This window comes from Drosophila rhopaloa, unplaced genomic scaffold, assembly GCF_018152115.1.
Source record: "Drosophila rhopaloa isolate 14029-0021.01 unplaced genomic scaffold, ASM1815211v1 contig_3, whole genome shotgun sequence".
Lineage (NCBI taxonomy): Eukaryota > Metazoa > Arthropoda > Insecta > Diptera > Drosophilidae > Drosophila > Drosophila rhopaloa.
Window position 1 is genome coordinate 247,520 of NW_025335123.1, and position 13,085 is coordinate 260,604.

Sequence of the window (13,085 nt, forward strand, 5' to 3'; positions counted from 1 at the left end):
TGCAGCTATGAACTTTAAATTAGCAAATAATTATCAGTAAATTAAAAAAACAACTGTTAAATTTAAATTGTATTGTTTTTTAATTTCTTTGTACAGCGGCAGACTTGTCTTGCCAAGGTATTTGGTTATATCTTTTAAAGGCTCTTTCCCGCAAATACGATATTTGAATTTTAACTGCTTGTCAACAAACCCAGCTGATTGACAGTACGACCGTAGCACGCTTAAATCTGATGAACTCTCAAAATTTTGGTCACACTGGAAAGATTAAAGTTTTTACGCTAGCGTAATCGTTTGTCGATCTGGATACTAGGCTTTCAGTGAGAAGCGCATGCCAAAAGATTAAATTTTTTAATCTTTTAGCCTAGTATCCAGATCGACAAACGAGTATGCTAGCGTAAAAACTTTAATCTTTCCAGTGTGACCAAAATTTCGAGAGTTCATCAGATTTAAGCGTGCTACGGTCGTACTGTCAATCAGCTGGGTTTGTTGACAAGCAGTTAAAATTCAAATATCGTATTTGCGGGAAAGAGCCTTTAAAAGATATTATCAAATACCTTGGCAAGACAAGTCTGCCGCTGTACAAAGAAATAAAAAAACAATACAATTTAAATTTAACAGTTGTTTTTTTTTAATTTACTGATAATTATTTCCTAATTTAAAGTTCATAGCTGCACTTTTATTGTGTTTTTTCGTACATTCTGGACCTAAAAAACATTTTGCTCTGACATGAGGCACCCCAGATAGTATTAATGTTATTTTTTCCTCACATGTAAACACCTGCAATCGACTTTTGTGAGTTTTTCCCCCCATTTCTTATAATGTTCAGTGAGAAGCGCACGCCAAAAGATTAAATTTTTTAATCTTTTCGCTAGGGTTCACCCAAAACTCATTTCCGCAGACTGGCAACGCTATGGAATTTTCTGGTATTTTTTTCGTCGATCAGGAGACCGACGTGAAAAAAAGGCCCGAAGAAAAGTGAACGCCAGCTGTTTGCCTCTCGCTCTCTCTCATGACTGGCGTACGGTTTTCGTCGATCAGGATACTAGGCTTTTCGCTAGGGTTTACCCAAAGTTCATTTCCGCAGACTGGCAATGCTATGCAATTTTCTGGTATTTTTTTGACGAAAAGTGAACGCCAGCTGTTTGCCTCTCGCTCTCTCTCATGACTGGCAGACAGTTTTTGTCGGTCTGAGTACTAGGCTTTAAGGTAAATAATTGTAATTGTCCGTCAACCACATTGACCTCCATTTTGAATTTCGCTGTACTAGTGGTGATAGTATAAGAGTCTAACCGACCAATGATAATAATAACAAAAATTATCTAAATATTCAATTAGAAACTCTATTTTAAGTTTCACGAGTGACGGGTTTAAAAAGTCATCAATTCTTTATTCAGAGCATAAAGTCTCAAAGAAAACACTTTTCCGTTATTTTTGGCGTTTACCACTATCTGTCAAAGATTACGTCTTTCAATATATATTTTAAGCACAATTCGTAGATCTAGTTGACATTTTCTATTTATGTCAAGTGATTTTTTACTTTGTAAACAAAAGGTTTTTTAAAACTGATGAAAAGGTAGGGGCTTTTCAGAAGTTTATCGTCTTCCTCTCGCTCGTTTTCTCGTTTTAAGAAAACTCGTTAAAATCCAGAAAACTGCGCGAAATCGACTAACACGAGACCAATGTGACCGTAAGCAGTGGCTGAAAAACGCGTTGTTACTTCCTCACTGAACGTGGTATTCCGCGAGCGGTAGCTTTTGGTCTCACAAACCCTTAGCACGGATCCCGGTTGCAAAAAAATAGTTAATGTGCATTTTATTTACGGAATCGCGAGCACGAGAGCCGAGCCAACAGCGAAAGGATTGTCGAGAAAGACCGCCATTGCGCTAAGTAAGTAGCGTTAACCGGAAAACAGCCGGGAAAGCGGTGAAAAGCAAGGCAGACGGTGGAAATTGCGCGCGGCAAATAAAAACCAGCGACAAGCCACACACACACTACTCGTTCGCACACACACACTTACCTTCTTATGCACGCGCACAAAGCCGACGCACACACTCGCAGAAATAGCGCATGCAGAAACTGAAACACAAACAAAAAAGACGCTATAGTCGACTTTAAGATGCACTCATTTTATGCATTGTTGCTCCAAGTGTTTATTTCTTGAAAACCATGTTGTTAAGCTAACTTTCTTAAAAATGGTCAAATAAAAAAAAGAGTGGACTCACTGTTACAAAATATGAAGTACCGAGTTCTCCGACTAGAAGATACCCTACTCATTGCTCTGCGCTAAAAAAACCAAGCTATATACATTGTACGAATCAACGAAGTCATCAGCTCATGTTGAACAGGAATATATATGTACCTATGTTTTTTATAGTAAAATGCTCGCCAAAGTTTCGCCGAAATTCATATTTAGGCCTGGCGATGTTCGCTTTTCCATCCTACCTCTAGCTAGGATTATAAATATATAAGTTTTATTTAATAGACTTATGAAAGTACCTTCTGAGCTACTTCAACAAGTGTCATGGCTGAAATATGTAAAGATCCTCAAAATATCTTTTAGTTGGACAATCTAACATGTGTAATTTTTTTTTTTGCGGATAGTCGGTTACAAGGGTTGAGTATATACTTTATATGGCTTTCCTTTCCCTGTTAAGCACTTACACGAATATCCCTTTGCCTTACCAACTGAATCTCATTGTTTTTGCTTTGTTGCTTCTTCCACTATAGCCCGGTGAACGACGAACGACGCTGTCCCTCCGCCCCGTCAACACCAGCAGTCCGATTCACCGATTCCCCGTCGCCTCGGCTGCCGCCATCCTCCGGGTGAAGATGTCCGACTACAGCGACCTGGACCGCCAGATCGAGCAGCTGAAGCGCTGCGAGATCATAAAGGAAAATGAGGTTAAGGCACTGTGCGCCAAGGCGCGCGAGATCCTGGTGGAGGAGGGCAACGTGCAGCGGGTGGATTCGCCGGTGACTGTGTGCGGCGACATCCACGGTCAGTTCTACGACCTGAAGGAGCTCTTCAAGGTGGGCGGCGACGTGCCCGAGAAGAACTACCTGTTCATGGGCGACTTTGTGGACCGTGGCTACTACAGCGTGGAGACATTCCTGCTGCTGCTGGCGCTGAAGGTGCGCTATCCGGACCGCATCACGCTGATTCGCGGCAATCACGAGTCGCGCCAGATCACGCAGGTGTACGGCTTTTACGACGAGTGCCTTCGCAAGTACGGCTCGACGGCTGTGTGGCGCTACTGCACGGAGATCTTCGACTACCTCAGCTTGTCGGCGATTATTGACGGCAAGATATTCTGCGTGCACGGTGGCCTGTCGCCGTCCATCCAGTACCTGGACCAGATTCGAAGCATCGACCGCAAGCAGGAGGTGCCGCATGACGGGCCGATGTGCGACCTGCTCTGGAGCGACCCGGAGGACCAGACCGGCTGGGGCGTCTCGCCGCGCGGCGCTGGCTACCTCTTTGGGTCGGACGTAGTCTCCCAGTTTAATCGCACCAACGAGATCGACATGATTTGTCGTGCGCACCAGCTGGTGATGGAGGGCTTCAAATGGCACTTCAACGAAACCGTCCTGACCGTCTGGTCGGCGCCCAATTACTGCTATCGGTGAGTCATTCGCCAAATAACTTGTAGAGTTTCTTTAGTAATTGTTTTCTTCCACATACAGCTGCGGCAATGTGGCTGCCATCTTGGAGCTGAACGAGTACCTGCACCGCGACTTCGTCATCTTCGAGGCGGCTCCGCAGGAGAGTCGCGGCATACCCTCGAAGAAGCCCCAGGCGGACTACTTCCTTTAAGACAAGCACAGTCCGGCGACATCCCGCTTCTTCTCCCCTGACAAGCCGCTCGAAGGGACGCGGGGTCGGTGGTGGGTGCCCACGGGTGGCTGACACAAATCATTTAGGGAAAATAAAACTGCCAGCCTGCCTAAGCAAAGCAAACGCGAACCGCAACTGCAAGTGCAAGAAAAACAATTGTAACATAAACGTAAGCTAAGTTATCAAACTGGCGGCGTGTAACAGACTGCATGTGCACCCCAAGCAGCCGCACACAGTTCCACATTCATTTTCAGTTCTGACGTTCTCCAGTTATACCTGGATGTCTTTTTTTTACCATCTGTTTAATTTTTTTTTGCTTTTATTTGGCGATTTGTGCTGTTATGTGTTCGTGGAAGTCATCTAGTGTGTGTAGAGATCAATATTATAGATCGCGTATGAAACCGGCGCATTGAATCTAGCTACTAACTAATAGGATTAATAAACGATGTCCGCGGTTCCTGCGAATTCGCCTGGCGCAGACGGTCAGCAATCATACCCGCATCTGTCGTCTCCTCGATGCGAATTCCCTGATATCGGGCAATTTACTATACATTTAGATGTAGGTTAAAGCATTAAGCTATTTGACCGATAGATTGCATGAAGTCGGCAGTGTTAGGATTGAATTAGAGGGAAATCCGGAGCAAAGTTTGAAGTTGTCATTATATTTATTGATTAGAAAACGACTTTGCATGCCTGAAACGGAATATCTCAGCCTGAAAATAGCTGGAGAAAACCAGATAATGTAGTAATTCGTAGCATGTAAGAAACAAATTTTAAGTACGCCCCAGATTGGGATATTATATACAAATAACTATATATACTTATATTTAAAATAAAGAATGTAAGCTGAAACACGAAGTTAACTTAGCAATACTGCATACTTTTTGGGTCCTTTCAGGATCGCTTGAAATCTGCGAGGATAATTAAAAATAGTTTTCTAGACCAGAAGCTAAAGTAATAACTAATTTTTTTTAAACTGATAACTCTTTGCAAATATGTTAGTGAAGTACTCTGAGTATCTTTGATAGATATGTAGAATAAGTTTTTTCTACACATTATTCAAGAATAAGATGTTGGAAACTATTACTTATTCCAAAAAAATTAAATTTAGAATATGTCCTTCCCCAAAGGACACAAGCCAAAATCCATTTTCTTCTGCAGTTTCTCAGTTTATCGCTTACTTAAACACTAGTATACACATAAAAAAAATGATGGTTATATTCCAGAGGGGGCGCTTGTGATTCTGTAACGGGTTCAGTATGGGTCTCAAATCTGTTTTCAGTGTTCCTCCAGCTCGAGTCCGTGCTCCTTTATTTGCTCGTAGATGCAACCTTGGAAGGCAGCTGCTGCGTCGCAACTGAAAAATATATGCAGAAATAAAGGATGATGAGCCGGAACTAGGGGGACAACTACTCACTGATCCTCCGGTGCATCGATGGCCTCGCACTTGTCCACCACCTCGGCGGGGGCGTCCTCCTTCTCAGCATCGTGCTTGCTCATGGCTTTGACCATTTCGACGGCGTTCTCCTTGTTCAGCTTGCCAGTGTCATCCATCTGCAAGGAAATTAGATGGTAGGCAAAGTATACTTCATGACAGTTCAGCACTTACAATCTGGAACTTCTTCAACACGCAGGCGCTCAGGCACTTGGCCTCGTGTCCCTCGGGCGCTTCATGCTTCATCATTTGCTCCACATCCTCTATAATAAAATAAAACGTGGATCGATGTTACGTATCATATAGATATTTTTTACTTCATTGCAGAGGGTATTATAAACTCAGTCAAAAGTCAGTCCGACCGTTTCTAAGCAGACTAGTCTTCTTTCTATTTCACGTAGTATTTAAGTCGGAATGGACCGAAACGGACGACTATATTATATTGCTCCCACAGGACCAATTTATAAAACTCGGACGCCATAGGAAATCTATACGAAAATTTACATAGCTTTATTTTTTTAAGCCTTTACGCCTTGTTATAACAAGAGTATATAAAATTCTGCTTGCCAAAGATTGCGTTTTGTGACTAATATTACATTTTTTCACACTTAAATGTGAATTGTTTGGGTGATTACCACGTAAATTTGATCTTAAGGGCTTGTGATTTGGAAAGAAATGATTTTAAGTTTGTCTAATCTGGAAGATTTGGATCCGGACATCTGAATAAACATTTTTGTACTTTTCGGGAGGGTTTTCCGAGCCCCAGCCGTTCTCAATTGCTTCAACATTTTAATATTTATATATGTAGACAAAGGGGAAGGGTCTTACTATTGCTGTAAAGCCATCGTACGATTTGAGAGGCCGCTTGGCGTACCTATATTTGCGCATTAATAGGTAAGCCAAATAAATATAATTTTAATATTTAAGTCTGTTCACAGTTTTGATATCCTTTTTTATCCATTTCAAAGGCCATTAATGTGCAGACAACATTTTTCACATTGGTGAAGGTGATATTTCCGACCCTATAAAGTAAATATATCCTCAATCAGCATCAACAACCAACTTGATCTAAGCATGCCCATCTTTCCGTCCATCTGTATAACTATTACGTATATAATACATAGAATATTATAATTTGGTTATAGTTGCAAGGGTATATAAAGCTCGGCTTGCGGAAGATAGCGCCTTTTTTGTCTTAACCGTTTTTATATTCTTTGGTCTAAACATTTTTTTTTAGTATCAATTTGACACTTTCTTTGCACATATTTAAGTTGATCAAAATATCAAATCGAATCACTATCGTGTCCTGTCCAGTTTTTCTTACAGAGGAGCATTAGGACTACTCACCATCAGTGGCGCCCGTCTCCGCCTTGCACTCGTTGGCCAGCTCGGTGGCATGGTCCTTGGTCATCTCCTCGTGCGGCTTGGCAAAGGTGGCTCCCAGGCACACCAAGACGAGGAGGAACATTACGGATAGGTTGACCAGGCGCGACATTTCGAGTGGCGATTGAACTGCGCGACGTACGAACTCTGACTTGGATGCTGAGCGCTGGCGACGCCGCCGTTTTATAGGGAAAGCTAAGGCCAAGTCCCGTGATTGACTTGGAAGATCAGATCCATTGCCGATCGCCGATCTACACCCGCGTCTCAAGCACCTCCGGCAATTACTCGCAATTATGAACTATATGGGCAGCACATGACACTCCACGCCGCTCTGGACGGGATCCGGCGGAGATGCCCTCGACTGGGCATCGTGTGAACATGTGACACTCTACTCCGCTGGACGGGATAGCATCTGAGCGACGATGCAGGTGGTGGGAACGGGGAACTGGGAGTTGAGCTGGCCCACCGATCTCCACTTACCCGCTTAATTGGTGACTGGCATGAAGTCAGACATCGCCCAGTGGAAATGGGAATGAAAATGCAAAATCCCGCTCGTAATTAAGCCGATCAACAGCTCTGGGTGAGAGATGAGTGATTGCGACTGGCAGGGCCATCCCACTATTATATTATTATAACCCCCCAGGCTTTGAGCCCCGCTCTGGCATTTGGTCGGGCAGGCAAATTGGCCGTTTAGGCCATAATCTACCCGTCCGTTTCCCAGTCTGTCACTTTGCCAACATTCTGATAATTCGCTCGTTCGCAATCTGCATTTCATGTTTGCTTTTTCATCGAGTAGAAATTTCAGTGCACGCAATCTATATGTAAATCCAAACAGGTGGAATTGGATCACAATCAATATCGTGTAAGCATGTTGCATGCTAATTTTTAAATGCAATAAGATTAAATATGGCTTACTAAATTTCGATAAAATTCACAAGAAAATTTCTTTGACAAGTTAAAATCTTTTAACGAGTCGGAAGACTTTTTAATTTAAATAAAATTAAGCACTTAAATATCAAATAGTTTCAAAAAATCTATGAAATTGTTCAATATTCTACTACAAAATTAGTTTAATCCTAGGGTGATAAAAACCAGATATTGCAAATTTACTATAGCAAAGGTATAAAAAGATTAACTAGTTTGTTGGTACAAACTATTCTCCAGATATAGAGAAAGCTTTGAAAGGTATCTAAGTATATAAAACAAGTTCTTATTTACATTCAAAAAAAAATAATTTTGTCTCATTTTTATGAAGAAAACTATGATCTTAACGGTCCTTCATAAAATTGCTAACAAATTAGGTAAGTCAAAAGGCCCTTAGAAGCGCTGGCACTTGTATGTACATACTACTATTTAGAAGCGGTATGTAAAATTCAAATGGAGTGCAGTTGATTTCATTATGCTGCAATGTCTATCGAAATAGCCAATTCAAAACAAAAATGTATACCAAATGATAGTTCATTTATATCAATAAATTTCCTATTTTAGGACGTTCTTATGAAAATCAATTAATAACTATTCGATATGTTCGAAAATGAGAGTTATTTTGCTTTTATACTGTTTGAATTAATGATATAGAATCGTACGGTTAGTGTGAAGAGTGAATAAAATTAATCAGTTATCTGCAATGTCTTTTTATACCCTTGCAGAGGGTATTATAATTTCAGTCAAAAGTTTGCAACGCAGTGAAGGAGACATTTCCGACCCTATAAAGTATATATATTCTTGATCAGCATCACCAGGAGAGTCGATCTAGCCATGTCCGTGTGTCCGTCCGTCTGTCCGTCCGTCTGTCCGTCCGTCTGTCCGTCCGTTTCTACGCAAACTAGTCCCTCAGTTTTAAAGCTATCTGCTCGAAACTTTCCCAAAAGTTGTCTTTCCATTGCAGGTAGTATATAAGTCGGAACGAGCCGGATCGGGCGACTTTATCATATAGCTGCCATATAACTGATTGATCGGAAGTGCCATAACTTTGGTGTTTTTAAAGATAAGAAGTTGGGATTTTCTATGGGTTTTATTTTTGGCCAATCAATCCGACACACGAAATTTCATAAGGATCGGCCGACTATATCTTATAGCTGCCATATAACTGAACGATTGGAAATGCCATAACTTTGGTGTTTTTATACCCTTGCAGAGGGTATTATAATTTTGGTCAGAAGTTTGTAACGCAGTGAAGGAGACGTTTCCGACCCTATAAAGTATATATATTCTTGATCAGGATCAATAGGGGAGTCGATATAGCCATGTCCGTCTGTCCGTCTGTCCGTCCGTCCGTCTGTCCGTCTGTCCGTCTGTCCGTCTGTTTCAATACCGTTTGCGAGCTCAGTTTAAAAGCTAGCGATCTGAAACTTTCACAGTCGTCCTAAAACAAGTTTGAAAACCGCCCCGATCGGATGTCTATATCCTATAGCTCCCATAGGAACAATCGGATATAACTTGCAAGAATGGAAGATATTTCGCGCAGTGTAAAAGCTATTGACATAAATCTTTCCAAATCTTATTTTTTTATGCGTACCTTAATCAGAGTAAAAGCGCGTGACGATCGGACGTCTATATCCTATAGCTCCCATAGGAACAAAAGGGTAAAATCGGTTAAAATTTAATGATTTTTAGGATATTTCACGCAGTATACAAGCTATTGACATGAATCTTTCCAAATCCTATTTTTTTATGCATACATTGATCAAGGTGAAAGCGCGTGCCGATCGGACGTCTATATCCTATAGCTCCCATAGGAACAATAGGGTGAAATCGGTCCAAATTTGATGATTATCAGAATATTTCGCGCAGTGTGTAAGCTACTAACATAAAATTTTCCAATTCTTATTTATTTACGCATAAATTGATTAGGGTAAAAGCGCTTGCCGCTCGGAAGTCTATATCTTAAAGGAGATAGGAAAAATTGTTAAAGGCTGCGAAAGTATCCCTTTTGTATATGACATTTTTGCAGTATAAAAGCAATTGACTTGAAACGATGCAAATCTAGTTTACTTATGTATACCTTATTCCTTTCGCTACTTTTTCACTTTTAGCAATTTCGTCAAAGTCTGCAAGGGTATTAAAACTTCGGCTTGCCGAAGATAGCTTCCGTCCTCGTTAAAGTTAGGAAGTTGGGATTTTTTATGAGTATTAAGAATGACTTCTTTTTCATGTTTTAATTTATGAATTTTCTATTCTATTTAAGAACTGCTTGAGTAAGGTAGCCGTATTAAATCGACTCAGCTAAAATAAAATAGTAACCATTTTTGTTTATTTTTAATTATCTCAGAACTGGTTCACAAACATGGAGAAATATAACTAATATAAAATATTTTATTATTTTTTTTAAAAACAAGAAACATAATTCATTAAATAATGTCAAAACTTAGTGGCTTGGTACCAATCTGAGAAAAATGCTTCAAGATATTCTTTTACACATCGTCAGATTCTTTTTTAACATCAACATCGATGTTGTCGATTTACAAATAATACTAATAATTAATAAGTATTCAAAAATTCCTTGTGCTTAAGCAACAGAATTATTTGAATGTCAGATTACCATTTTGATTTCCTTCAACAGGTCAACACTTTTGAACGGTAGAGCTAACAATATAATAAACAAGAACGGAAGCAATCTTCGATTACAATATATGTTAAGAATCAACGTATTTTATTACCCTTTTTCCTATGGGAGCTGTATGATATAGACGACCGATCTGGCCCGTTTCGCCTTATACCTACCTGCAACAGAAGAATAAAGAAGACTTTTTGGAAAGTTTTACACAAACAGCTTTAAAAATGCGAAACTAGCTGGCGTGAAAGGGTATAAAAAACCAAATTAACGGCGAATTTCCTTTAAATGCTTGTGTTTTAATTCGAAATTACACATTTTATTTCTAAGTTTTCGTTGGTATAAAGACTGGTGAGGCCAAATGACACTGGTGGCCAAAACTTAATACAAATGGCACGTGTCTAAAATCAAAATATAGAGTATTTAATTTTTTAAACAGCTTAATTTCGCTTCCTTTTTAGTTATACCAAAGTTCCTATATTATTCCGATTGTCACTGCCTAGAGTGAACTTATACACTTGCTGAGCAATGTTCGCGAAGTCAAAGACATTTTTTGCAGCGTGACTTGAGTGGGCGACACTGAGAATAATAAACTTGACATTGAAAAAAACGTTATAATCAGCAAAATCGACCTGGGAAAAAACATGTGCAGAAGATGGAAAGGTCGTGGGCCGATATATAAGCCAAGAGCCAGAGCAACGCAGATGCAAAGAACAAACCGACGCGAAGATGAAACTATCAACCATTCCACTGATTACTCTCGTGGCCGTAGTTCTGGTGCAGATGAACTGCATCCATGTCCATGGCCAAAGCCATGCCTTTGATCTGACCAAGCTTCTGCCCAAGAGCGGAACGGAGCCCATCTGGACGGTGGTAGATCGCAACTTGCCACAGGTCCAAGAAATGATCAACACGGCACGGAGCGAATGCGTCAAAAAGCTGGACCTGCCCAAAAATCAGCGCCCTCTGATGAAGGTGGCCAATCCCACAGAGAAGGAGAAGTGCCTAGCGGAGTGCGTGCTCAAGAAGATCAAACTAGTGAGTGGATCCGCGGCAACAGTAGGGGAAATAGACCTAACCCTTTTAAATTAATAACCCGCAGATGGACGACAACAACAAGCTGAACCTGAGCCAGGTGGAGAAGCTGACCAGTCTGGTGACCCAGGACAACAAGATGGCCATCGCCCTCAGCTGCAGCATGGCCCAGTCCTGCAACCGGGGCACCTCCTCCAAGAACCCCTGCGAGGCAGCCCACTTCTTCAACCAGTGCATCGGTCGCCAGATGGAGCGGAGCAACGTGAAACTAATCTGGTAAAAAGTAATCCTTCACGCGTGGGAGTTCCTGAAACAAAGAACCATTTACATAGAAGGTTGAACTATACCTACTCCAAGTATTTGTTGATTCCAACAATGTTATAATGTGCATCTCATCATGCGATGGCTCTGGCCGTGCTCAAAACTATTAATAATGAATCTTTTTTAATTGCGGTATAAGCATACGTTTATATACCAGTCAATTATTATTTGTTGGATTAAAATTTTTAAATTTGCGACGTCCAATTTGTAGTTTTGGCCATTTGTACGGATGTTAGGCCAGTATATAATTTATGTGACCATTACAAGTGTTCATTTGTCGCTTAAAATTATTTTAATGGCCCGCCTCCAGATAATATGCGTAATAAAATTAATGTACTTTTTTATGTAATGGTATTTCACTCGCAGGGATAACAAACTCCAAACATTCAATATTTCGTTGGTTGGGCGCTTTATTTGTGTCGGGAACCACTCAAAGTTCTCGAGCTGTTTCTAATTAAACTGAACTGTACTAACACAAAAAAAAATATTGGAGAGCAAGCAGTAGGCGGCCTGCTCAATGGCCTTATTCCTTGATGTCGGGAATCTTAAAGCCAGAAGAGCGCATCTCGCGGAGCATGCACATGGCGATGCCGTGGGCAGCCTCACACCTAAATCAGGGGAACACAGATGAAATATTGATTAGGTCTTGTAAAGATTGTTTATGAAATATAGCATATTTTTTTAGTAGTAATATGTTCCAGGTAGAAAAGTGAAAATATATTGCTGAGCTCAAGTTATTCAAAGATGTCCTAGAAATCTCTGACTACTTTCGATTCGGTTGTTTTAAAAAAGTTTTGACGAACCCATCGCATTCCCACAACTTTGGTTTTGGCTTTGTTTCGCAGTAAGCTTGCAGAGATTCTGAAAACACTTTCGTCAAAGGGTTAAGATTTCTCTTAAATCGAGATAAGACTTTCAATTTGTCTGTAATTTGGTGACTATGGATCTCAGGGACACGTGGGACTACTATTTTGGATACCGACGACTTTGTTGGTCCCACACTCACTTGTCCTTCTCCGCCTTATGCTGCTCGTTGCAGGTCTTGACGATGCGCCGGCCATCGGCCTCGCGATCCGGGAACATCATGTTGACCATCTCCACGGTCTTATCCTCGTTGAACTGCAACTGGCCCTCGGGCATCAGCTCGAACTGCTCCAGCATGCAGTGGCGGAAGCACTTGCTCTCGTGCTTGGCGTCCTCCTTGTTCAGCACCATTTCGACGATGTGCTCTGTCAATGGCACAACAATGAGGACGAGATGGGTTCAGGGCATTTTCCGACGGTCCACGTGCACTTACCCCTCAACGGCTTGGGGGTACAGCCGTCGCCAAAGGGCTCGATCAGCTCCACCACCTCGTCTACGGTCATGGACACCTCCTCCTCGTCCGCAGCCGCTAGTCCCACCAGCACTCCGGCGCAGGCCAGTGCCAGCAGAAGTTTCGTCATTGTCATCCGGGTGCTCTGCATCATTTTCGCTTCTCTTGTGGCAAGTGGACGGCCAGCGGTCGCCACCGGACCATTTAT

General features: G+C 41.4%; 4 protein-coding genes across 4 annotated transcripts; 2 read left to right on the forward strand and 2 right to left on the reverse strand.

Annotated features, from left to right (window-relative positions):
• The first annotated feature begins 1,729 nt into the window (after positions 1 to 1,729).
• Positions 1,730 to 4,702, forward strand: LOC108039181 (serine/threonine-protein phosphatase 4 catalytic subunit). Its single transcript, XM_017116104.2, has 3 exons — positions 1,730 to 1,887; positions 2,728 to 3,623; positions 3,685 to 4,702. The coding sequence occupies exons 2-3, from the start codon at positions 2,830 to 2,832 to the stop codon at positions 3,812 to 3,814; spliced, it is 924 nt and encodes a 307-aa protein (XP_016971593.1). The 5' UTR covers positions 1,730 to 1,887; positions 2,728 to 2,829; the 3' UTR covers positions 3,815 to 4,702.
• Positions 4,703 to 4,983: 281 nt separating this feature from the next.
• LOC108039182 (general odorant-binding protein 19d) lies at positions 4,984 to 6,816 on the reverse strand. The gene is made up of 4 exons (XM_017116105.2): positions 6,618 to 6,816; positions 5,445 to 5,533; positions 5,253 to 5,389; positions 4,984 to 5,192 (listed from the first exon to the last, which is right to left on the reverse strand). The coding sequence occupies exons 1-4, from the start codon at positions 6,763 to 6,765 to the stop codon at positions 5,114 to 5,116; spliced, it is 453 nt and encodes a 150-aa protein (XP_016971594.1). The 5' UTR covers positions 6,766 to 6,816; the 3' UTR covers positions 4,984 to 5,113.
• A 4,110-nt stretch (positions 6,817 to 10,926) lies between these two features.
• Positions 10,927 to 11,906, forward strand: LOC108039174. The gene is made up of 2 exons (XM_017116097.2): positions 10,927 to 11,244; positions 11,309 to 11,906. The coding sequence occupies exons 1-2, from the start codon at positions 10,936 to 10,938 to the stop codon at positions 11,519 to 11,521; spliced, it is 522 nt and encodes a 173-aa protein (XP_016971586.1). The 5' UTR covers positions 10,927 to 10,935; the 3' UTR covers positions 11,522 to 11,906.
• Positions 11,907 to 11,954: 48 nt separating this feature from the next.
• On the reverse strand, positions 11,955 to 13,037 carry LOC108039175. The gene is made up of 3 exons (XM_017116098.2): positions 12,860 to 13,037; positions 12,569 to 12,791; positions 11,955 to 12,170 (listed from the first exon to the last, which is right to left on the reverse strand). The coding sequence occupies exons 1-3, from the start codon at positions 13,029 to 13,031 to the stop codon at positions 12,086 to 12,088; spliced, it is 480 nt and encodes a 159-aa protein (XP_016971587.1). The 5' UTR covers positions 13,032 to 13,037; the 3' UTR covers positions 11,955 to 12,085.
• Positions 13,038 to 13,085: the final 48 nt, after the last annotated feature.

What these genes read in the sequence shown, in the direction of transcription:
- LOC108039174 (XM_017116097.2), top strand. Translation starts at nt 10,936, where the DNA reads ATGAAACTATCAACCATTCCACTGATTACTCTCGTGGCCGTAGTTCTG. An exon ending in TGCTCAAGAAGATCAAACTA is followed by an intron (nt 11,245 to 11,308) that starts GTGAGTGGATCC and finishes AATAACCCGCAG; the next exon opens with ATGGACGACAACAACAAGCT.
- LOC108039182 (XM_017116105.2), bottom strand. Translation starts at nt 6,765, where the DNA reads ATGTCGCGCCTGGTCAACCTATCCGTAATGTTCCTCCTCGTCTTGGTG. An exon ending in GGAGACGGGCGCCACTGATG is followed by an intron (nt 5,534 to 6,617) that starts GTGAGTAGTCCT and finishes ATTTTATTATAG; the next exon opens with AGGATGTGGAGCAAATGATG. An exon ending in ATCGATGCACCGGAGGATCA is followed by an intron (nt 5,193 to 5,252) that starts GTGAGTAGTTGT and finishes TATATTTTTCAG; the next exon opens with TTGCGACGCAGCAGCTGCCT.
- LOC108039181 (XM_017116104.2), top strand. Translation starts at nt 2,830, where the DNA reads ATGTCCGACTACAGCGACCTGGACCGCCAGATCGAGCAGCTGAAGCGC. An exon ending in GCGCCCAATTACTGCTATCG is followed by an intron (nt 3,624 to 3,684) that starts GTGAGTCATTCG and finishes TTCCACATACAG; the next exon opens with CTGCGGCAATGTGGCTGCCA.
- LOC108039175 (XM_017116098.2), bottom strand. Translation starts at nt 13,031, where the DNA reads ATGATGCAGAGCACCCGGATGACAATGACGAAACTTCTGCTGGCACTG. An exon ending in TACCCCCAAGCCGTTGAGGG is followed by an intron (nt 12,792 to 12,859) that starts GTAAGTGCACGT and finishes TGCCATTGACAG; the next exon opens with AGCACATCGTCGAAATGGTG. An exon ending in CATAAGGCGGAGAAGGACAA is followed by an intron (nt 12,171 to 12,568) that starts GTGAGTGTGGGA and finishes CCCCTGATTTAG; the next exon opens with GTGTGAGGCTGCCCACGGCA.